This window comes from Crassostrea angulata, chromosome 1 (genome assembly GCF_025612915.1).
Source record: "Crassostrea angulata isolate pt1a10 chromosome 1, ASM2561291v2, whole genome shotgun sequence".
NCBI lineage: Eukaryota > Metazoa > Mollusca > Bivalvia > Ostreida > Ostreidae > Magallana > Magallana angulata.
Window position 1 is genome coordinate 47,311,562 of NC_069111.1, and position 23,738 is coordinate 47,335,299.

General features: G+C 33.9%; 2 protein-coding genes across 3 annotated transcripts; one reads left to right on the plus strand and one right to left on the minus strand.

Annotated features, from left to right (window-relative positions):
* The first annotated feature begins 556 nt into the window (after positions 1-556).
* LOC128184856 (protein disulfide-isomerase A5-like) lies at positions 557-19,381 on the plus strand. 2 transcript variants are annotated; one of them, XM_052854482.1, is made up of 23 exons: positions 557-674; positions 2,696-2,816; positions 4,823-4,910; positions 5,039-5,104; positions 5,374-5,419; positions 5,756-5,909; positions 6,149-6,216; positions 6,688-6,779; positions 7,212-7,280; positions 7,550-7,686; positions 7,846-7,913; positions 8,030-8,124; positions 8,375-8,440; positions 9,002-9,141; positions 9,459-9,529; positions 11,545-11,673; positions 12,008-12,200; positions 15,199-15,266; positions 15,793-15,874; positions 16,310-16,322; positions 18,003-18,071; positions 18,553-18,803; positions 19,191-19,381. In XM_052854482.1, exons 1-23 carry the CDS (start codon positions 618-620, stop codon positions 19,337-19,339), a joined length of 2,292 nt encoding a protein of 763 aa, XP_052710442.1. In that variant the 5' UTR covers positions 557-617; the 3' UTR covers positions 19,340-19,381. The 2 variants fall into 2 exon arrangements, with proteins under 2 accessions (XP_052710442.1, XP_052710451.1); XM_052854491.1 differs by lacking the exons at positions 16,310-16,322; positions 19,191-19,381 and having other exon boundaries at positions 18,553-18,693.
* Positions 19,382-20,519: 1,138 nt separating this feature from the next.
* On the minus strand, positions 20,520-23,738 carry LOC128184877 (26S proteasome complex subunit SEM1-like). The gene is made up of 3 exons (XM_052854514.1): positions 23,584-23,738; positions 23,268-23,364; positions 20,520-20,657 (listed from the first exon to the last, which is right to left on the minus strand). The coding sequence occupies exons 1-3, from the start codon at positions 23,666-23,668 to the stop codon at positions 20,600-20,602; spliced, it is 240 nt and encodes a 79-aa protein (XP_052710474.1). The 5' UTR covers positions 23,669-23,738; the 3' UTR covers positions 20,520-20,599.

Sequence of the window (23,738 nt, forward strand, 5' to 3'; positions counted from 1 at the left end):
AAACAACTCAATATAAATGATATAATTGTAAAGCGATAGCAATAAGTTGGAGAACTTCATCAATATGTATAGTAGTTAGCAATATCCACTATGACAGTCACACACAGAGGTAACTTTGTTATTCAACAAAATATTTTAGAATCAATACACACTGTATTTTGAATGTGATTTGTCCCACATTGGACTACTCACTCAAAGAAAAAAAAATTATGAAAAAGTAAACTACCCGGTAAACTAAAATATCCCTTGGACATCCCCTTCCCCGGAAAAAAAAATCTAGAAATTATTTATTGAAAAAATAGACCCGCTAAGATACACGTCAGGATTGATGCCACAATAGAAAGTAGGCCTAATGTCTTAAGTTATAATTGTTTACACTCCTTACACTGTTACACTGTAAAAGGTGACTGTCATTTAACTACATTAATAAGAGTTCATATTGAATATAGATATGAGTTGTCTATGTTATACATGTTCAGATTTCTACACGTAACTGACACGTACATGTACAGCATTCGATGTTTCAGAGCTGTAATATTTCGGTTATTAGTCATACCCTTTGTAAAGCCCATCGGAACATCTCAGTGTTTTACCAAACATATCACGTTGTGCCGGTGATGTGGCATGCAAGTTGTTCGAAGATGAAGTTCTCTTTACTATGGCTCTCTGTATTGGTACGTAACTATATACAAGTCATTTTGAACAATTTCTCTGAGTGATGTAAACGTCTTTGTTGCAACATTTTTTTTTCATGCTTCATATGCAGTTGTACAAATACGTCAATCCTTCTGCAGTTCATAGTGCTCGAATTTACTCAGTTCAGTTCTTTACAAATAAAAACAACGGTAAAGTTTTCATTTAGGTCAAACACTTTTTATATTTTTGTAATATTGAATTTTTATGAAAAATATTCGGTTGTAAGGTAAAGGCAGACCAATCAAATATGCATGGTTTAACTTTGTACGCATGGTTGGTTAATCTTAACGTTATAGGATTAATTTGAGCTCAGTGCAAGTTAAATATTGTTATTTGTTCATAAGTCTTTTTATTTAAAGAGCAGTTCTATTATGTGCCAAGTAAATGGCCTTAATAATTTTTGCATGCACTGCAGGTGCAGACTCCCCCCCCCCCCCCCAAAAAAAAAATAAAAATAAAAATTGCTTGCTTTGGTTTGGGGGGTGGGGTTAAGTCTCGTTGTTGTTGCAGCCAAGGCTTAAGCTTACATTCAAAGTAGAGTTATGAAATGACTACCTGTTTTGAACTAAACTTTGTTTGGTCAATCTAAGATTACCTTTACCAGTCGGAAAACTTTCGCCTCGTATCAGAGATATACTTTAGATGCATACTAAATTTTACATATTGCTTGATAGAAAATGATTTAAAAACTAAAAGATTATAAAAACAACCCACCCTGTTAATTTTTTATTGGTATACATGTTTCACGTTCAGCATTTTTAATTAAAAAGTTTTGGTTGTCATCAGTGGCATAGGTTGCATCTCTGGGGCTTGAAGTTTCCTTTCTCAGTACTCATTGATTTCTTATTAAATTGGTAGACAGTAAATAGACACATTAACTTAATCTCAAACATTGTGGTAATGATTCAATTTTTCTATTTCAAAGATGGTACTGTTGTTTCAATGACACTAATATATACATCTTACAAATCAGTTCTACCATTTCATGCCAAGAAAATTTTTTCAACTGATTTTTGAAATTTTTGAAAATTCTGATTTTTGACATGGATCATTGGTCTGAGTATGGTGTCTTTTCTGGCTCTCTGTTTCAGTATGTGTTTTCTTGCTTCATGGTTTGTGGGACTGGGAATCCAAATGAAGCCAAACTATGTAGTTTTGATATGTTTTCAATAGAGTCTTAACCTGATTTATATAAAAAATAAATAATGAATAAATTACAATAGTTCTAGGTCAGAGGTTATAGCTAATTACATTGTATCTGTTAATTATTTTTCTTGATCATATTTTCTCCCTTTTTGTTACGTGGGTCGAAAATATCTAAGCAAATCTCTGTGAACTTGTGAGATTAATTTGTCCCCCATTTGTCATTTCTGGTTCACACTGTAGAGAGAAAATGTGAATAACATGCAGGCACTGATCTATTTATAGAACTGTCCTGAACCTCTCTAAAAACATTCTTTGCAGGTTCTTATTATCCTAAGTATCCTTTACTGAAAGCTTGGCGTTTTTACATTTAAATGATTTTGATCTAGTGTACTAACCTTTGTGAATGATGACATTTTAACTGTTCACTAAATAAATATATGCAAATTAAATACCAGTATGATAAATAATTTGTATGTTACTAAGCATGATATTTTAGAATAATACGTTTAGTAAGTTTGAAAAATAATAACATTTTGAATTTGGTCTAGGTGGACAAGTTTAAATGCCAAAAATTCTCATGTAGTTGAAAATACTTGAAATATCAGTAATGACTTCGAATTCAGTTGTTACATAATTTATTAGGATATTAATTTTTGATGAAAAAATAAGGGTTCCAACTAAATTAATGTAGAAATCAATTGGAAACATGTGATTGCTTTATTAGTTTCGTGCTCAGTAGCATGTTCCAATTAACTTTACAGTTGACAATTTATTGCACACTGTGATGCATATTTGAATATTGAGCATTATTGAGGACATGTGTAACTTTACGTTTATTCTATTTATTTTTCAGTGTACTCTTCCATTTTATCTTGGAGCTAAACAGAGTCTTATTCAAGAAATCGATGACCTCAAGGAATTCAAAAAGTACATTAAAACCAAGCCCAATGTCCTGGTTGTGTTTGCCAAGAATAGTGAGTACCTTTTATAACTATTGACAGATTTACATATTTCAGGGCTCCATTGAATTCTTTATTATCCTTGAGTTACATATAACTCATCAAAGTAACAGCTATAAATACCTCTATACATACCGGTATGTGAAAAGTAATTAAAGATTGGGTCAGTGGAGGAGAAATGAACACACAGAGAGCATTGTTGTACACATTGCTGGCAGCTTTACAAAAGTAACTACTTAGCTAGGATGTTATGAATAGTCAAATGTTTGCCATTTTTTAGTTGGGGCGGATATAATTGTACTGGTACTTGTATAAAGATCTTTAAAAAAAGATACCTTTACCTCTTTTGAGAAAGTGAGGGAGGTTCTTAGTTATGTTTTTGACCTCCAGTTGGATGGATGTATCAATTAAAATTCAAGTTAGTCAATATTGTGTAATAAGACGTACAAGCTACACAATACTAAGGTCACAACTGGAGGATTAAGTTGTCATTGATTTGTAAATGATGTAGGATTATGTTTATAATTCAGGTCAATGCCACATCAGAAGAGTCAATGTGAAGTCTTTGTTCATTATCATTACCTATTTCATTATAATCTTGTTTGGTGTACACAAACACTGACAGAAAAATCACTGTAACGGCTGTAGGGAGAAGGGAGCTGAAGCTGAGCTAGGTCTCCTCTAAGATGATCTGTGTGATGGTGATTCATTTGCTGTAGTGTCTTGCCATCAGCATTCTTCTCATCACAGCAAGGTGCACTCGGTCATAACCACCTGTACACCTGAACACACAGCCAGGGAATAAATAGCCTGCACTGATGTATTAATTTCTGTGTTCTTAACCCAACTCTATCATTCATATATGTTGATGATGACTTGTAAATTAGGTCAACTTGGATAGGAAATGTTGATTATGCAATTGATGATGACTAGATAGATGATGATGATGATGATGATGATGATGATGATGCATAAATTTCATTTAAATTCAAGATTGTTTCCAGTGTTTCACCTGGATGACTTGTCTATGTACAGGTGGTGCAGACTTAGCCATGCTATCAGCAAGTGCATGTTCATCATGATATTGATCAGTCACTGATGCAGTGAAACATTTATGATGGAAACTTTGTAGTCAATGAAAAAAACCAGGGGAACCATTCAAGTAATTGCTAGACTGAAAAATTGTAAACAGTATTGATGTATATAGGTGAATAAAGTGAGAGGGTATGGTAGTTATCTAAGGGTCAGGGGTCAGACCTGAGATAAGGTGTAAAGGTCTTGAGAAATGCAAGTCTGTTAGGAGCCTAGTGATAAATGAATATCTCTGTTGTGGAGTTCACATACCTTAGATGTGTAATATGCTAACAACAGTTTTAATATTCATGAAATACCTGTTTCTTGACAGTGAAACTGAAGAAACTGATAGCTTTTAATCTTAATCAGATAATTTAGGGAAAGGGAATACTTCTGTGATGTATGTCATGAACACTATAAAGGTAAAATGATCAAACCAAAAATAAAACACTAATGCAAAACTCCACTGAATCCCAACCAGTTCATTTTTCTCTTCTTAAAATCTAATTAATATTGGAACTTCCATCCGCTCCCCTGTTTTCAATATGGGACATATCAAAAACAGGGGAGCGTATTGAAGTTCCAATTTTAATTAGATTGTTTACTTGAATTTTATGATCATGAGGTGTAATGTGTCAGAGAAAACGCTGTACTCGCTACACACAAAGTAATATATGCATACAGCCATATATGACAATACATATGTACAACCATGTTTAATATACATTTTACTAATTAAAATTAAAAATCCAAAAAAATAAATTCAATTGAAAGGTTAGAGATGGAATATTTATGAGCAACTGTGGCCAGTTGTGATTTGAGCTCAGAGCTTCTCATACACATTTGTTTGATGTGGCCTATGAATCAACTAATGATATGTAAATATTAAGATTAATTAAGACATTTCTGAGGCTTCGTTGGTGTAATGTTTGATGTTTGTATTGTAGGTAAAGCTTTATCTCCGTACAGACAGACCTTTAACGAAGTCTCCCAAGAAATGAAAGGCAAGGCTTCACTGGTCGTAGTTGATTGTGGGTGAGTGGTAATGGGAGTTACTTCCCTTGGTTTGGAGTCTTAATGAAGTTTCATGTACCGGTACAATGCATATGAAAACAGAAATATTTCAATTGAATAGTGTTTGATGGTATTTTTTTCTTTTTCAGGGAGGCCAAAAAGTTGTGCAAAAACATGAAAGTGAATCCAGCAAGTATAGAATTAAAACATTTCAAGTAGGTCAAGTTAAATATTCTACTGTAGATTTAAAAGAGGATTACTTAAAATTACAAATTTCTACTCAAATATTATTAAATATTTTCTATGACAGTTAGAGAAGTACATATTAATTTATGCAGTATCCTTGCTAGATAATTCATGTACAGGTGGAGATGGCATTCTACATGTATATGAAAGTACAGTGATTTAAGTCAGAAAGAGATATATTAATGATACAAGATACAACTATGCATGTTAATTTAATATTTTGTATTTTTTTTAACAGAGGTGGAAATTTTAACAAAGATTATGACAGAAAAATGGTCACAAAGGTATGGCTTGACTCTGTGGGTTTAGCTTTTATTTCAGTTTTTTGTAGAAACATAGTTCATTTTTTGAAAGGTTTGATATATAGTATGCAATTCATGTAGTGGAGTGCAGAAGTGAAATTATCAACTGGCAGAAAAAAAAGAAATTTCTTATTAATATATTGAAAAACAAAAGGAGATTTTATGGAACATGTTTTTAAAGAATAAATTAAACACCAGAATTCCAAGGACAATTCTATCATCGAGGGACAGGAAATTTTTTGTTCATTTATCTGTAAGAATGAAGAAGACAGTTGAGTTATGATGATGTGTTTCAACATACATTGATCTCTTCTTCAGTCCATGGTGAATTTCCTGCTGGACCCCACAGGGGACATTCCCTGGGAGGAGGAGACGGGGGCAGAGGATGTAGTCCATGTCGAGTCCCCCAAGGCCTTCTACAAAATGCTAAGGAAACAGAAGCAGCCCATGCTGGTCATGTTTTATGCTCCATGTAAGTCTACAAGTACAAGCTAGATCCAATGCTGCATGCTTTTCTTGAAGGCAATAAGCCAATAAATATTTTTTATTTGTATTTTGTAATTGCAAAACATTTTCATATTTTTGCACTTTTGGTTTTTAATTATAATTGTGCAATATAGGAATTGCTGCATTTTAAAAAGTCATAGAAATAAACAGTATGTAATACATCTGTGTTACACTGTTGGTTAGTGTGATCCATTTCTTCTCCAGGGTGTGGGTTCTGTAAAAGAATGAAGCCGGACTTTGCTGCTGCTGCCACAGCGCTGAAAGGACAAGCAGTGAGTGACGACATACTAGTGACTTTAAACCATAGAACAATCTTCACTTCATTTCTGTTTGTTATCTTTTTGCACAACTTGTAGTTTAACTGTAGATGTGTAAGTGTGTAAGAGTACATTAATGCTTGTTTAAAAAATGTAAAGATTTTAGCATTGTAACAAATCCCATTTATTTTTAAAGTTATCTCAGTGAATTGATAATGTTTTGTAGTATCTTGTATCATAGATTACATAATATTAACAATTTAAGAGTTAGTTAACATTCGGTAAACCAGTTGACTTTACTTGATGCTTTGATATTGTTCATTGACAAAAAATGTATTCTAAAGGAAGATGAGCTAGCATCTTGCAACATGTTCAAATACTGCACACTGGTGATATTTTGATTGTTTGGACCAATTATCATGTCAGCATACTGTAGTAGTGTTGTACATCAGGACCGTGCTGATATTTGAGTTCGGTTAATTACAGATACTGGCCGGGATTGATGTCGACAAGCCCCACCAGATGGAGCTGAGACAGGAATACAACATCACGGGATTCCCCACCCTCTACTACTTCGAGTAAGTCATCAGATAGATGGCCAGGTAGCCTTACTTGTGGAAGTCATGCTCAGTTATGCTAACATATAACTCAGTATTAGATGCATTCTCATATTTGCTGCTAGAGATGTAAGTTTTGCATCAAATGTCACTACCGGTACATACTTTGGTAGCTAATCTGACTTACACATAGCAGACAGATAAACTTGAGATGGAAGTTTGTAAATGTACCAGAGCGCATTTACTGGGACAGAGGGGCAACTTTCAGCAAAGTCAATAAGTCTGACCCTCAATTCCATCAATAAGGAAAGGATCACAGAAATAAAGGACGGGTTTACTGATTTCCCATTCTAGTTATATGTACAACCTACCTGGCACTATTCCTTCTTTAAACTATAAGCATATGTGCATACAGGTACTTCTACGATACATATTTCTGTTATCTTTATTTAGAAATGGAAAGAAGAAGTTCAATTATGGAGGAGAAAACAATAAGGATGGAATTCTCAGCTGGATGAAAGAGTAAGATTCTTTTTTTCTTTCACCTTGTGGTCAAAGAATATTTCAGATATTTTATAATTTTGTGTGCAAGGGACACAGTTTTAACAATCATGTAACCAATGTTAACTCTCACTACAGAATGATAAATTACATGTCAAGTTCTATGCACAAGTTGTTTGTAAAAGAAGAACTATAAATATGTTTTTTTTCCTCCTTGAGATTTACACCTAATCATAAATGTCTGAAACACTTTATTGTATATTATAATAATTACATAAAATCCTTTGTAGTCCCAAACCTCCACAGCCTAAAGAAGAGGAGAAGCCATGGTCTGCAGAACCCTCAGATGTCGTCCACTTGACCGATGATAACTTTGCTACAGTAATGGCTGAAAATCCATCAGTTCTAGTCATGTTTTATGCACCTTGTAAGTTTTATTTTTATCATTTTCAAGTTCACAGTAACTGTTGCAGACATTTACACCCACTGTCAAGTGTCATCTTTTGATAAATGGATTTGTCTAACATTCTTGTAATGAAGGGCATGGAATTAGAATGGGTTTTACAAATGACTTTTTGTATTATAGGGTGCGGACATTGCAAAACAATGAAACCTGAATATGCAAAAGCTGCAGCCGCATTGAAGGAAAAAAATGTAAGAGACAAGTATTTAATAACTGAATTTGCATAAAAGATAAATGAATAAGACTTCAAAATTTCCATGTTAAAATAACAGTTATGTGTGACTGACTGAATTATTCTGATTTGCAGATTGATGGAGTTTTAGCAGCTGTTGATGCTACAAAGGAAAAGAAAATTGGGGACCAGTTTAAGATTACTGGCTTCCCTACAGTTAAATATTTTAAGTATGTTGCTTTTAAATGTTGTTAACATTGAATTAATTTTATCTGATTAGGTAGGATAGGAAGACTGAATATTCTAAACCCTTGTTCAGGAGCAAGTAAAATAACTATTTGCTTTTGAGAATAAATCATCCTGAAAAAAAGACGAGTATAATGAAAGTACTAGGATTACAGTTTTATTTAGGCATACACTTGAAATTCGTGTTGTGTTTTGTTTGTGATTTGTTTGACTTGACTATGCTTTTTATTACAGGGATGGAGAGTTCGCCTTTGATTTCAGTGAGAGAACGGAAGATAAGATTGTGGAGTTTATGAAAAAGTGAGTACAAATACTGTGGAATCATTAAATTTTGTGGGGGCCAATTTTTGTGGAATGTTTAAATTTTACAAGTTTGTGGGGAGACATCTTTGTGTACGCTTTAATATCTGTAAAAGGAAATATGACTTTATAATTCTAATGTATTTATTCGTTGGTGAGAGGTAGCCACGTATTCCAAAAAATTGAGCAACCATAAAATCCATTGATTCCACAGTATATTTAAGGAATGTGTTTGAATTCTAAAAAACTGACAAATCAGGGTCCATACTCTAAATGTTGAAGTTCAAAGCTCATGACAAAATGCTACCATACAAATACTGTAAACCAACATTTATCGCATGCGAGAAATTTTTGCGAGGTTCGCGAGAGCCTCTTCGTCGCGAATATTTTTCGTCGCGAACTAGTCTTTGCCATATGGATATTATATCAAAACGAGTGCGAATTAAGCATGGTTGCAAAAAATAGTCGTCGAGAATCAGTTTATCTCCGGCAAATCGCTGATTTACAGTACATGACATTGTATCCAGACATATTGATGACATGCTGATTTTTGATTGACAGTCCATCAGAACCGCCCCCTCCCCCTCCCCCTGAGCAGAATTGGGCCGATGTCCCCAGTGATGTTGTCCACCTGACCGATGATACCTTCAAGTCGTTCCTCCGCAAGAAGAAGCATGCCCTCATCATGTTCTATGCTCCTTGTAAGATCTTATAAAACTACAGCAGGATGGCAATTAATTTTACCCCCTTGTACAACTTGTTGTTGCAGAGGAGATATAACATTGTTATCTGTATGTATGTGGGTGTGTCCATTTGCAAGTGTTTAAATGTATTAAGAAGGTTGTGGTCAAGATTTGTAGAAAACGTTTTTATCATCAGACTTTGCATCCTTTTCAAATATCACAAGAAGTACTTCAATTCATTTCAAAGTTATCATTTAATCATTTCATAAGATGTGTAGTATTATTGAGTAGATAGAATAAATACATTTATACTTATTTATCCATCTTATTTGTAGGGTGTGGACATTGTAAGAAAGCCAAGCCAGAGTTCCAGAATGCAGCTGCTAAGTTGGTTGATGACCAGAAGGTAAGAGAACCGTAATACTGACCAGAAGGTAAGAATACTGACCAGAAGGTAAGAGAACTGACCAGAAGGTAAGAGAACTGTGATACTGACCATAAGGTATGAGAACTGTAATACTGACCAGAAGGTAAGAGAACTGCGATACTGACCAGAAGGTATGAGAACTGTGATACTGACCATAAGGTATGAGAACTGTGATACTGACCATAAGGTATGAGAACTGTAATATTGACCAGAAGGTATGAGAACTGCGATACTGACCAGAAGGTATGAGAACTGTGATACTGACCATAAGGTATGAGAACTGTGATACTGACCATAAGGTATGAGAACTGTAATATTGACCAGAAGGTATGAGAACTGTGATACTGACCAGAAGGTATGAGAACTGTGATACTGACCATAAGGTATGAGAACTGTGATACTGACCATAAGGTATGAGAACTGTAATATTGACCAGAAGGTATGAGAACTGTAATATTGACCAGAAGGTAAGAGAACTGCGATACTGACCAGAAGGTAAGAGAACTGTAATACTGACCAGAAGGTAAGAGAACTGCGATACTGACCATAAGGTATGAGAACTGTGATACTGACCAGAAGGTAAGAGAACCAGCGATTGGGAAGGACCTGCGCCACGCGCCATAGTCGCATTTAAGAGAAAAATGGCGCATTAAATCATTTACTCTAAGCGCCGAAGTGCGCATTCAAATTTCGCATCAGTAATAAAAGTTTTAGCGATGTCCGCTGGAAATTTACTCTGTACTACTTACCTAATCGTCTTTCAATACATTCGTTTTAAAACATCAAATTTCATTGGTCGTGTTTGGTAAAACAGAAATAAACAACCAATAAAACGTTTCCACTCATTTATGGGTGGTCTTAAACATACCAGAATTTCCTCCGAAAGAGAAGTTGAAGTCGCCCAGTATTCTGAGTTCTCAATAATATAACCTAACCCTAAATGCAGTAAAATGATGATTATCTAATTGAAAAGACATTTTCATGGCATCAATTAATCCCTGTTGTGATTATTTAAACTCGCGACTGTCTTATCATGCTTATCATGCTTATCGTTAGGGGTTATAAATAATGGTGATGCAACCACAATGTTCATTGAAAATTACAATTGATGTTTATTAATTTAAGTGTTGATACTACCATTAGTTGTAACTTGTAATTAGTTAATAACTCACAAATATAATGTTTAGATAATAAGAAAAAACTGTTTCCCTTTAGTTATCTTCAAAAGAAAGATTCTCTACATAACGGTATTAATTTGGTCAAAGGGTTTGACTAATACCTCCAAAAAACACAGAAGTACAGGGACTGATTTTATTTATCATTTAGCAAACACCATTACAAAACATTGCATCAATGAAATGTATAAATACATCAAATAGATGAAATTTAACCAATTGGTTAAGTTTTAAATTTTTTTAGAAGTTGTTTTGCTCTAAGTTTGTCCATGAAAATTTCAATTTTACAAAATGGCCCCAATGAATAAATAGATGGCCCTTTCATTATGAAAATGGCCCATTAAAATTAATAACTGGGGGGGCCATAGTCCCATTGACATTTTTGGCCTTCCCATTCACTGGAGAACTGTAATATTGACCAGAAGGTAAGAGAACTGCGATACTGACCATAAGGTAAGAGAACTGCGATACTGACCAGAAGGTATGAGAACTGTAATATTGACCAGAAGGTATGAGAACTGTGATACTGACCAGAAGGTAAGAGAACTGTGATACTGACCAGAAGGTAAGAGAACTGTAATATTGACCAGAAGGTAAGAGAACTGCGACAGCAATGATTTTTAGACAACTGTCTAAACATGCAGGTTTTGATTATTGGTAGGATTTAAAAAAAAAAATGATAGTATAATATTTTTTCACCTTTTCTTGCTAATGATTACAATGGTACATGACATATTACTAATAACACTGTGTGGTAAAATGTAACTATCAGGGGTGGTACAGGTGTATTATTGTTTGACATATTCTGCATTGTTGTAGGTGGCGTTTTGTGCTGTAGACTGTACGGTCCACCAGGCTCTGTGTACTCAGAATGAGGTCACAGGGTACCCCACCCTCAAATACTTCAACTACGGAAAGAACCCACAAAACTACATGGGTGGCCGAGAGGTAAAATGAGACCCATTCAAATACAGTTAAGAGAAACTGAGTGATGAAGATGTACATGTTCAATATTTTAAAGATTTTTTGCAAAAGGAATTGCTTATTAAATTTTTGAATTTTATGAGTTTCTACCAAACAAAATCTCTGAGTTTGATGGACATGTATTACTGTTATTGTAACAAGTGAACACTGTTTCTTAGTAACTTAATGCTTTTAAATTATTAATTCCTGTCATCTTTAAGCAGAATGGTTTTGAGTGTATGATTTTGCAATTTATTCCAAGAGTTTTAAAAAATGAAATTAGGGCTTGTTGCATTAATGTTTTGTTAATGTATTTTAGGAGGCAGATTTTGTCAAGTTCATGAAGGACCCCTCAAACCCTGGGGCCACACCCCCTCCTCCCCCTGCGGACCCCCCAGAGAAACAGTGGGCAGACATCAAGGGCATGGAGAATCTACACTTCCCCACAGCCTCAAACTTTGACACCTTCATTCAGGATCACAAGTCTGCCCTTGTCATGTTTTATGCACCTTGTAAGTACATCTACAGTTTGTTTTTAATTTTTTTACTGGTTAAATTTTTGTAGTAAAAATCAGATTGATAACATTTTTAGCTCACCTGAGCTGAGCTATTCTGATCACATTTTGTCCGTCGTCCGTCTGTCCGTCCGTCTGTCCGTCTGTAAACTTTTTACATTTTGAACTTCTTCTATAAAACCGCTTATCCAATTTCAACCAAATTTGGCACAAAGCATCCTTATGGGAGGGCGAATATAAATTGCAGAAATAAAAGTCCGATCTGTATTCAAAGCGGAGAAAACCTTGAAACTGTAGAAAAAGGGGGGTGCATTTTTAAAAATCTTCTTCTCAAGAACTACCGAGTTAATCTTAACGTAATTTAGCATAAATCATCCTTAGGGAAAGGAAAATATAAATTGCAAAAATTATAGGCGATTTCTGTTCCAAATTTGAGATAATTGAGAAAATACTTATAAAGAATGGCTCGTTATTCCATATATCATAGACTGGCAATTCATTGCGATAGACTGGTCTTATGACAGGCATCGCCAGTCTACCGCATCTCGAAAACGAGGTTCTTTGTTTGAAGCTGGCAGTTTGTTGTGCAACAGTTCACGTGCGAATATAATCTATGAAACATGGAAATAACATTGGTGCCAATTATTGTGAAGTAAATTATGGTTAAATATTTCAACGCGTTGTCATTTTCACTTGTGATGTTGGTTTTAGCTTGTTTTCATTTTTTCGTTTCATTTTGCTTTTTAACTTGGGAAACAATCGCCTTGTATTTGGAACATAGACTTCGGTAAATGTTTACCTGCGAAAATGATAAAATCTGATGCATTAACAACGTACTAAAGTGCATTTCCCTCTGTTTTTATTGTTTATTAATTAATTTTCTAATTGTTCCAACAAGGATCAAACAAGTGTGTTGGTGTTAGCTTGTTCGGATTTTCGTTTCGTTTTCATTATTTACGCTTTTAAACCTGGAAACTATCGTCTACAGGTATTTCGTGATTTTTACGTATCAATTCAAACAGATACTTCGGTAAATCAAACAGTTAACTGTTTACCTGCGCAAATTAAGCAAAATCTGATGTAGGGGTACTGAAATACAATTCCTTCTATCGGTAATTCGGCATTTTCTTTTGCGTAATGGTAGATTAATGCAATAGATTTTGTTGAGATGCTCGACATTTTCTCGAGTATATTCAGTTTAAATAGAGTTTGATATCGCTGACGGAAATATGTAGGTATATACATGTATATATATATATATGATTTCGAAAAAATAAATTGTGTTCTTTATTGGTTATAGTGCATGTTTCTTGTGTTTAATTGTTTACAATTTCTATTTACTAACCATATTTGAGTGTTAAGCTTCGAATTATAAGCAAGATACAAAGATTTGCTCACAATTCTATGTTTGTACACAGATCTTAAAAACTAAAGATTAAAAAAGTAAAAAATTTGTCAATATTTATTAAGAAAATGTTCAAAGTCTGTTCTTCTTATTGTATTGTAAACTTAATCTTTTTAGCTCACCTGAGGGTGGGGCCACAATGGGGGGGGGGGGGGGGGTCGAAGTTTTACATAGGAATATATACAGTATATCTTTAAAAATCTTCTTCTCAGAAACTTATCAGCCAGGAAAGCTGACACTTGTGTGGATGCATCCTCAGGTAGTGTAGATTCATAGTTATGAAAATCATGACCCCCTGGGGTAGGGTGGGGCCACAATGGGGGATCGAAGTTTTACATAGGAATATATACAGTATATCTTTAAAAATCTGCTTCTCAGAAACAAATCAGCCAGGAAAGCTGACACTTGTGTGGATGCATCCTCAGGTAGTGTAAATTCAAAGTTGTGAAAATCATGACCCCCGGGGGTAGGGTGGGGCCGGGCCACAATGGGGGATCAAAGTTTAACATATGAATATATAGAGTAAATCTTTAAAAATCTTCTTCTCAGAAACTAATCAGCCGGCAAAGCTGAAACCTGTGTGGAAGCATCCTCAGGTAGTGTAGATTCAAAGTTGTGAAAATAATAACCCCTGGGGGTATGTTGGGGCCACAATGGGGGATCGAAGTTTAACATATGATTATATAGAGTAAATCTTTAAAAATCTTCTTCTCAGAAACTAATTAGCCAGGAAAGCTGGCACTTGTGTGGAAGCATCCTCAAGTAGTGTAGATTCAAATTTGTAAAAATCACGACCCCTGGGGATAGGTTTGGGTCACAATGGGAGGTCGATGTTTTACATATGAATAAACAGAGTAAATATTTAAAAATCTTCTTCTCAAAAACTAATCAGCCAGGAAAGCTGAAACTTGTGTGAAAGCATCCTCAGGTTGTGTAGATTCAAGGTTGTGAAAATCATGATCCTCAGGGGAAGGGTGGGGCCACAATGGGGGGTCAAAGTTTAACAAAGGAATATATAGGGTAAATCTTTAAAAATTTTCTCAGAAACTAATTAGCCAGATGATTCTTTATAATTATTAAGACTTTGGCCCCAGGACAATTCTTTGGCCTCACGAGAAGGTTCAGAGTTTGATGTACGTTTATATCCGATATATAAACTATTGTTAAGGATCTTTTTGAGAACTGCAATACTCAACATATGATATGACTATAAAATCATCCTGTCAGAAAGGGGACTAATGATTATAAACATAAGAATATCCAGGGGAAAATGGATTTTATTCATACAGGATCTACATGTATTATTGTACATTGTCCAGATAGTTTGTATTATGACTCCATTAAGCTGATTTTATCATACCTATTGTTCCTCAGGTGAGCGATGTGGCCCATGGGCCTCTTGTTTATATGTATTGTAGTCATGAATATTCTTGTGACTGCAACTATCAGTTAATCCTTTCTAAAATTCCCCAGTGTTCTGTGGTGACATAGATGAAATTTGTTAGATGCATGCATGGATGTCAGTTATGATTGTATATGACAAGGATGGTATGCTGTAATGATACTTATGATGGTTGTTCTTGTGTGCAGGGTGTGGGCATTGTAAAGCTATGAAGCCAGCATATGGAGAGGCAGCAGCTAAATTAAAGCAAGAAAAGGTATCAGATCCTATTATTAGTAAAACAAGTATATTGTGATTCTTTTTATTTTTGAATGGCTGTGAAAAACTCATTTGCAATTATTGATTTCCATGATATAGTAGTAAATTTTTTTCTTCAAATTTAAAATTTAGTTTTAGAAGTTTGTTTTAAACTCCTGTGTGATAAATATTCATAAGAGGTTGCTATCAAATACATGTATCTTCTACATGCATATGATATATAGTTTACAGTATAGAAAATTTTATAAAACTATGCTGAAATCTGTTAGAAGACAATGTAATGTTCACTGTTGTTAGATTTGATTTCACCTTTACATTTTTAAACTCATTTATCACCATATTTTGTTTAATAATTGGTATTCATAAATACACAAGTACACAAGCTACATTTATTCACTGAAATAAAAAAAATCAGATTATCTCCTCTTTTCATTATAAATATTCCGAAGATTTGTTTTTCTTTTCTGTAAATTTCAGTGGGTAAAAAGAGGATGCATGTAAATATGATTTATATGTGTTTGTAGATTGATGGTGTCCTAGCTGCAGTGGATGCCACCGCTGAACAAGCACTGGGCACCAGGTTCAACATCCGAGGATACCCCACACGTGAGGCTCCCTTTCTCTTTAATCTACTCTAGATTTCATGCATGTAACTCTTTATTTTATATACTCACAGGACATTTGGCTCGTTTTCCCTTACATTGATTTCATTTTAAAAATATTTTCTGCTGCAAATTGTTTCTAGCTTGAAGAATTTTATCAGAATTCAAATTTCTGAAAGCTATTCTTAAAGTAAACAACCTAATTTTCAAACGCATTTCAATAATATTTTTGCATCGCACATAACAATGAGTTTGTTAATACTATCTTTCTCCAAGCTGTTAGGAACATTAAGTTGAATGCTAAAAGAGAACACAAATTTTTATTCTTTTGTTTTCACTATCATAATAGGGAAAATGCAATGAATTTTTAAGAAACTTCTTTTTGCCCTTCATCAGAATCACACATTGTATTAATTGTTGTCCTTTATCTTTGCTTCAGTGAAATATTTCAAGTAAGTGTTGTCACAAAGCACTTGTACTCCCGCATCATTCCCTGCACTGGCATATTAAGTTCATATTGCATGACTTTCCAGCTTCCTCTACTCTCATTCAATTACCATAAATCATGCTATTAAAAAGGAATGGGAGACTTTCATTGTTTGACATCCTTTCTTCCCAAAATTAAATTAACCCTAACATAGCATTTGTCATTTTTCCACAAACTCATTAATACATGAAAATCTTTGAAATGCATGTTGTGGTTAAATACTGTAAACCAACATTTATTCACGGCGACATTATTTCGCGATTACTTCCAATAAACTAGTTCGCAACGACTAAAGTTCGCGACAAAGCCTTATCCAGACCCGTATTTTGTTATAACAACCATATGATAAAGACTGGTTCGCGGCTAGAAATATTCTCGATGACAAGGCTCTCGCGAACCTCGTGAAAATTTCTCGCATGCAAAAAAAGGTTGGTTTACAGTATTGCACATTGTACATGTTAAAAATTCTGAAATTAATTAGATTTTTAAATGCTTTCATCCAAATTAATGTCACAGTGTTTCATTCCTTCACATTACAAGAGGTGTACAGGGTGTGTACTTAGAGTTGTAATTGTCTGTTCAACTTTGTTGAATACATGTTTATAATATACAGTAGAACTATCTCTGACTGTCTTTTGTTCTGCTAGAGATTGTATGTTGTAATAGCACCTTATTGATATTTACTGGTAATGAATGATCCAGCAGTTGTATTCCTGGTATTACAACTGGAGGATAAGAAATTCTATTTTTAATTAATAGAACAAAAGTATATGCATTTTCATCTGTATTTTAAATAGAAAATTTACAGCCGGTACCCGTGTTTACAGTTATATTTTGAAGGAAAATATGGAAAATGCTACTATTTTATACACAATTCTGCAAACACTTATTAGGCAATTTAGTATATAGGTACATGTATATAGACACCACGAACTATAATCTTAAATGTATAATCATGTGTATTTTTTAAGATTGGCATACAAATAAAGGACTAAAACATCCAAGAAAACTAACTTTGTACTAGATATAATGATTAAGACAATTTTGAATAAGATACACATGTAGCTAAGAGCATTAAAAATTATCTTCACCCAGTTTACATTACATAAATATAAATGTTTACCGGGTACATGTATATGTAATTTCGTAATTTTACATTACCACCTTAAACTGTATTGAGAGAGAGAGAGAGAGAGAGAGAGAGAGAGAGAGAGAGAGAGAGAGAGAGAGAGAGAGAGAGTGTATTTGTTCTCACCACTGCTCCTCTGTGCAACTGACCATTCATGTAACAAACTAACAGCTATCAAAACAGCTACCGGTATATGGTTGAAATATACCGGTATATATATATATGTATATATATATAATATATATATTGATTATGATGTAAACATTGAGTTTATATTGATTATGATGTAAACATTGAGTTTATATACATGTTTTAGAATTCATGGTGCTTGTAATCATCATTTTATCTTAAGAATTGTAATTTAAAATCATGGACATGTACAATGAATTCTTTAAAAAGTGCATTAATTTCTTCTTTTGTTGTAACTTTTATACTTATACCTTTGAATTTAAAGTTTGTACACTGTCAATAAAAAAAATGTTTTAATATTATTAACAAAATGTTTTGAACTTTTAGAAATGGTCAGGAGGCCTTTGATTACCAGAGTGGACGGTCTACAAATGATTTGGTCTCCTTCATGAAGGAGTAAGTCGGATTTATACTTAACATGTACAGGTAGCACATAAATCTTTTGAACATTGTGCATATATACTGCTGTTTCGTGAGTGGTTCCTGTCCAATCCTACTTTGTGATTTGGACATCTTTATAAAAACATACTTTATTTATAAGCATTCAGTTACATATTGCAATCTGTTAGAAGGAAATTCCAAAACATTCCAACTCCAAAAATGGCCTGTCAATGTAACCAGAGTTTTTAGTCATTAACAAAAATCAGGAATAATTCTGCATGGAAAATTATCTATAACTGAGGAATGTCTTGTCTGTCCTTATGGCAAATTTTCCAAGAATTTACAAATCCTTAAAACTATGATTTTCATTATTAAAATCCAAAAAAAAAAAAAATGAATGAAACCATAGCAAAAACAGCACAGTGCAGAAAAATCCAGTTACATGTAAAAGGTATGTCATCTATTACCTTTCTATGACTGCATTTCTTTTACTCAGTCCTAAGGAACCAGCCCCTCCCCCTCCCCCAGAGCCTGCCTGGAGCACTGTTCCCAGCAAGGTCAACCATCTTACCTCCAAAGACTTCAAGTCATTCCTCAAGTCAAAGAGTAGCGTCCTAGTCATGTTTTATGCACCTTGGTGTGGACATTGCAAGAAGGCCAAGCCCGAGTACCAAGCTGCTGCTGATAAATTGGCCAAGGAGTCCGATAGTAAAGTGTTTGCTGCTGTGGATTGTACCACTAATGAAGGTAAAGATAGAGCAATACCACATACTGAACATTGATAATGAAGTTAAAGATACAGCAATATCTGTACCTGTCATCAATATCATCATCATCATCAAAATTGTATAAAATATGATTTTCATACCTGGATATGTACGTCATACACATGTATACACAAGTTTACGTGGTAGTTTGATAAAGTGGTTTGATATTTCTTGTAAGAAGGTTGACAGTTACTAGTGGGCAGTGATATGATACATATCAAGTATTTAATGATTCTAAGAACAATAAAAAATTTATACCGGTACTTAATACATACAAGTAAGCCTTTGGAAACTGCTATACAGAAAATAATGTAATTTGTAGTTTCTTTACTTCATTAATGATTCATGTTTTTCTTTTATTTTACAGATATATGCAAGACAGAGAAAATCGATGGGTACCCAACAATAAAACTTTATAGTGATGGGAATTATATGGCCGATTATAATGAAGATAGAAAAAGTGAAAACTTTTATAACTTTTTAAAAAATGCTCCTGTAGTGAAAGAAGAGTTGTAAGACATCTATTTATCATTAATAAATTTTATTTTATATTAATAACTACTCTGTTTTCTTTCCCATGATAAGCCATTGTACCAACAGAAGGTACCTAGTTTGTTTGAATGAAGAGCGTGCCGTGACCTTGAACCAAGTTTCTAGGTCAAATGTTAAGGCTTAACATGGCTTGTTAATGACAATATCCTGTTGTCCCACATATTTTTCTCCCCCCCCCCCCCCTGCTATCTCTCCAACCCTATTTAAGCCTCCAACTATACTCTCTTTTTGAAGGACATATTCTAACCCCATGGACCAATCCGTCACATACTTAGCCTACTAAGTACCTTTCGGTAAAGGGATTGCAGTGACCTAAAACCAAAAATATAAGGCTATTGGACCACTGTGTAAAATGCATGTCCAGTCCATATACTGTATTGTCTTCCTTTTGCCCCATTTCGCTCATAATTTATAAATGTTTAGACAGTTTACTGGTAAATGGTATGCACTAACATTGTGGTGTGCAGTAACCCTGAACTACATTTCTAGCTCAAAGGTGAAAGTCATAGCAAATCTATTTGAAATCCAGTTTAAGGTGCCTCACTACACCTTGAAATAGTTTCTCAAATCAGCAGAAAATTACTTGATTATGATAAAAAGCATGATGGATAAGAAGGATATATGTCAAATTGGCGAAAAATGTGCAATTTTAGATAAAAATGATATTTTCAAAAATTTCATTCAGTGAACATAAACAAAAGCCCCAGGTGGATTCGAACTCGTGACCTGCGTTCACAAGCCTGATACTTTAACCACTGAACTATGACGATATACATCTGAATCGATTGATACAAACAGTTTAATAAAACATTTAAATCGCCATTTTGTGACATAGTGTCTTAAAAAGTATAAGTCAATTAGTGTGCAAAAACATTGGATAATATTTTTATGAAAGACAAGGTTATACTAGATCTATGTGAAAAATTTCATCTATAACAATATTTTCTCCCTCCTTTGTCCAATTGTACTCAGTCTTTACCAAACGACTGTCTGTAAGGTTTGCATGTGTCTACATGTACTGGTATGTCAAAAGTCTAGTATTAGCTGACTTTTGTGATGTATATATATGTCTAGACCTTACTTTTAGTTCATTGCTTATCTACCATAAACTACACCCATTAGTTAAAGTAAAGACAAAGTCTGCTTAATACTAAATGCAATTTATCAGAATGACAACATGATAAAGAAAATGAAACAAATGAATTCAATGTTAATGAGATTATGTTAGGTCTTCATGGGCTCTTGTCCTTCAATAGTCTTCCCTTGTTTCTCTAGTTCCGCCCTGAAATGATTAAAGCAGTTTATTAAAGCTGAAATTCGCTTGTAAATAGGCACCATCACACAAGTTTATAAACCCTTCAATTTCTTCACACCCGATTGCAAACCTGCTACTCATAGCCAACATGTAGTATTACTTTTGTGGCTTTAGGTTTTGTGCATTTATTTCTTGTTTTATGCACATATTTTGTTTATTTGATGTTGATATTCTTCTGACTTGGAAAAAGTGCATAAAATTTGATAACTCCATCAAGACGTAATAACATGGCGAAGCAAGATGTACTTCCACACAGGTGAGACCTCTACAGTGAAATACTTTGAACTGTTAAGTCTGCGCTTTATATATAGGGGTTGTACAGAAAGCGGCAATGAAATAGAAATATGGCAGACAGTGCCTTCTATCATTGAGTAGTTTTCAGCTTTAAAATAGACATCAAATACTGTGATTTCATCAATATTCATTGATTACCAATTTTCATGGATTTTGTTATTTAACTACTCCAAATCTGGTACAATTTTTCCAGCAACATGATGGGGTGGGGTGGGGGTTAGGATCCAGATCCCCTCAACCAGAAAATTCAAATGTTCTTCAATTTACATAGTGAAATCCACACATTGGATGTCTACCACTATAGTCAGGAGCTCTACTACTGAGCTATCTAGTCTTTTATGAGTCCATTTAGCACCAACTATTACACTTTATTGGATAGTGGAATGGAACAATTAAGGTGCAAATATGATTGAAAAGTAATCTACAACTTTTTAAGACTGAGCACAGTGAAAAGCAGGCAAAGCCACCCCATGAAATGAGGCTTAATAGTTATTAAAAAATAATTAAGAAGGAAAAATGATGTTCATTGAGAGATACTAGCAGCTAAATAATTTTTTTCCAGCTCCTAGATGCCACCAAATTGGCAGCCATTTGGCACAACAAATTTTACTCAATCATTAAATGACTCTCGCTTGTTGATGTTTTATGCTCATAAACTCTATTAAAAACTTTTCAAGGTTTCAATCTTAAGTAAATTAAATGAAAATAATTGACTATGTAAACCAGATAAGTTACAACAGTGCTTTAATCAGGAGATACGACTTGTTTCAAAGTATGTCTTACCAGATTATTAAATGAAATCATACAAAAAACCCATTCAATATTAATAAACTGATCTTTCAGTTTCTGAATAAAGTAGCAATTTCATTCCATAATCGTGAAAAGCATTGAAAGAAAAATTAAAATATTTTTCGGCATCACTTTCCTTTGGCGCAGATATTTCCAAACACAATACTGTTTTACGTATGAAATATCATGTCATGGTTGAGTTGAACATGTCATAGTTTTAGACTGAGCATGCAATATTAGTTTAACTTTAGCTTGTAATTAGAGTAGAAAGGGGTATCTAACTTTGTACATTTGTTTCGAATGAATTGTGTTCTCCCATTTACAGAAGCTGTCTTGTTTTTGATTGGTCCAGCAGTCACCTTTTACACATTCAAAGTTGAAATACTTGTAAATCTAAGTCTCTGTCAAAAAAGCAACTAGTCAATCAAGCTTAATATAAATAGTTAGATCTAAAACTATATGACTATTATTAAGAAAGTTAATTAATTGAGAGTGCAGCCAGCTCTACAGGCAAGGCATGTGTGAATAGAAAATTCAGACCAGCTGCACATTCAATCAACAGATTTTTTAGGCGTCATGTTACTCGGAGCAGTAATGCCCTGTTTTTATCGGACCAGCAGTTCTCTGCAAATAGAGTTTCCATTTCTTGCTCTCACGAGAACAAGTAAGATATGAATGAAGGCATTTTTTCAGAGATGTGAAACAATTGTAACTTGTACTCATTTGAATGCTCACATTTAATAGACTCGAAGTATTGCTTTAATATATATATTGCTTATACTTGTAGCATAAAAATTATGAATGATGTTTTTTTGTATTCATTTGTAAAACCATATTATAGTCTGTCCCAAGATGTTTATGCTGCACATTTGGACAATTTTCGAAAAAAATAAACATACCTGTGAAAGAAGTGCAATTGTAATCGATGTAAGGGAAAATTTCAAAGATATCTTCATCGACACATTATCGTTTTTTACTTGGAAAAAAACAAAAACGATTTCTTACGGAGATTTATGATGGGGAATGTTTACATCTTTTCTCTAATCCGAAGTTACTCGAAATACCTTGCACAATTTTTCAACATTACCCTCCAGGTACCTTCATCTCTTTTGCAATGGATAATCCCCGTAGACTTTCTATTTTTAGCCGTATATTGAAATCTGACAAGCTAGAGGGGGCGTTTCATAGGGGAAATATTGGGATTTTTTCATACAATTCAATGAACATCGTTTGAATCCAGAGGTATTTATCATTATACATGCATGTAGAACAATTTAAGAAAATAAACGGCATAAATATCTTGGGACAAACTATAGTTTTAATTAATTTATCATAATGATACGTATAAACATATTTAAAAAATCATAAGCTGAGCTCGCCCCAGCGTTCGCATCGTAAAACATATTATTATACCTCTGTACATTTTTTTTCAATGTAAAATTAAAAATGTGAAAAATACCTTTAGAACCTAAGAATGTTAAAAATGAGTATTACCTGAGTTGTAGTGAGAAATCATCTTCTACATTATCATCATCCCAGTTATCTTCCCAAACATTTACATCTTCCTCATCCTCATCTGCTCCCGTCCAGTCTGCCAGAAAGGAAACGAGTAAGCACTACAGATTTAATCAAGTATGCTATAACATTAAAAAAATTTCGTGAATAAAGACTTTACAAATTCTTGTGATTGAAAACTGATTAGTCATGTGGAAATTGCGATCCGGTAGAGAGCATACAAAGAACTGCTTATTGTTGAATGGAATGGAAATTTCTAATAAGAATGAGTTGGATAAAAGTCGGAACGACTTACCCTCTGCTGGAAATTCTTCAAATTCATCGTCTTCCTCTAATAAACCTAAGTCGGGTTTCTTCTCTTTTTCTTTGCCGTCGCTCATGTCGATTTTTTTCGTAGTCTAGAACACGCTTGGTCTGTAAAACGTTTTAGTGCACGTATAAAAGATAAAC

Coding starts and splice junctions, on each gene's coding strand:
- LOC128184856 (XM_052854482.1), top strand. CDS start 618: ATGTGGCATGCAAGTTGTTCGAAGATGAAGTTCTCTTTACTATGGCTC. Junction 11,674..12,007: donor ACTACATGGGTGGCCGAGAG/GTAAAATGAGAC, acceptor AATGTATTTTAG/GAGGCAGATTTTGTCAAGTT. Junction 18,072..18,552: donor TTGGTCTCCTTCATGAAGGA/GTAAGTCGGATT, acceptor TCTTTTACTCAG/TCCTAAGGAACCAGCCCCTC.
- LOC128184877 (XM_052854514.1), bottom strand. CDS start 23,668: ATGAGCGACGGCAAAGAAAAAGAGAAGAAACCCGACTTAGGTTTATTA. Junction 23,365..23,583: donor TGAAGAATTTCCAGCAGAGG/GTAAGTCGTTCC, acceptor CCTTTCTGGCAG/ACTGGACGGGAGCAGATGAG. Junction 20,658..23,267: donor GATTTCTCACTACAACTCAG/GTAATACTCATT, acceptor TAATCATTTCAG/GGCGGAACTAGAGAAACAAG.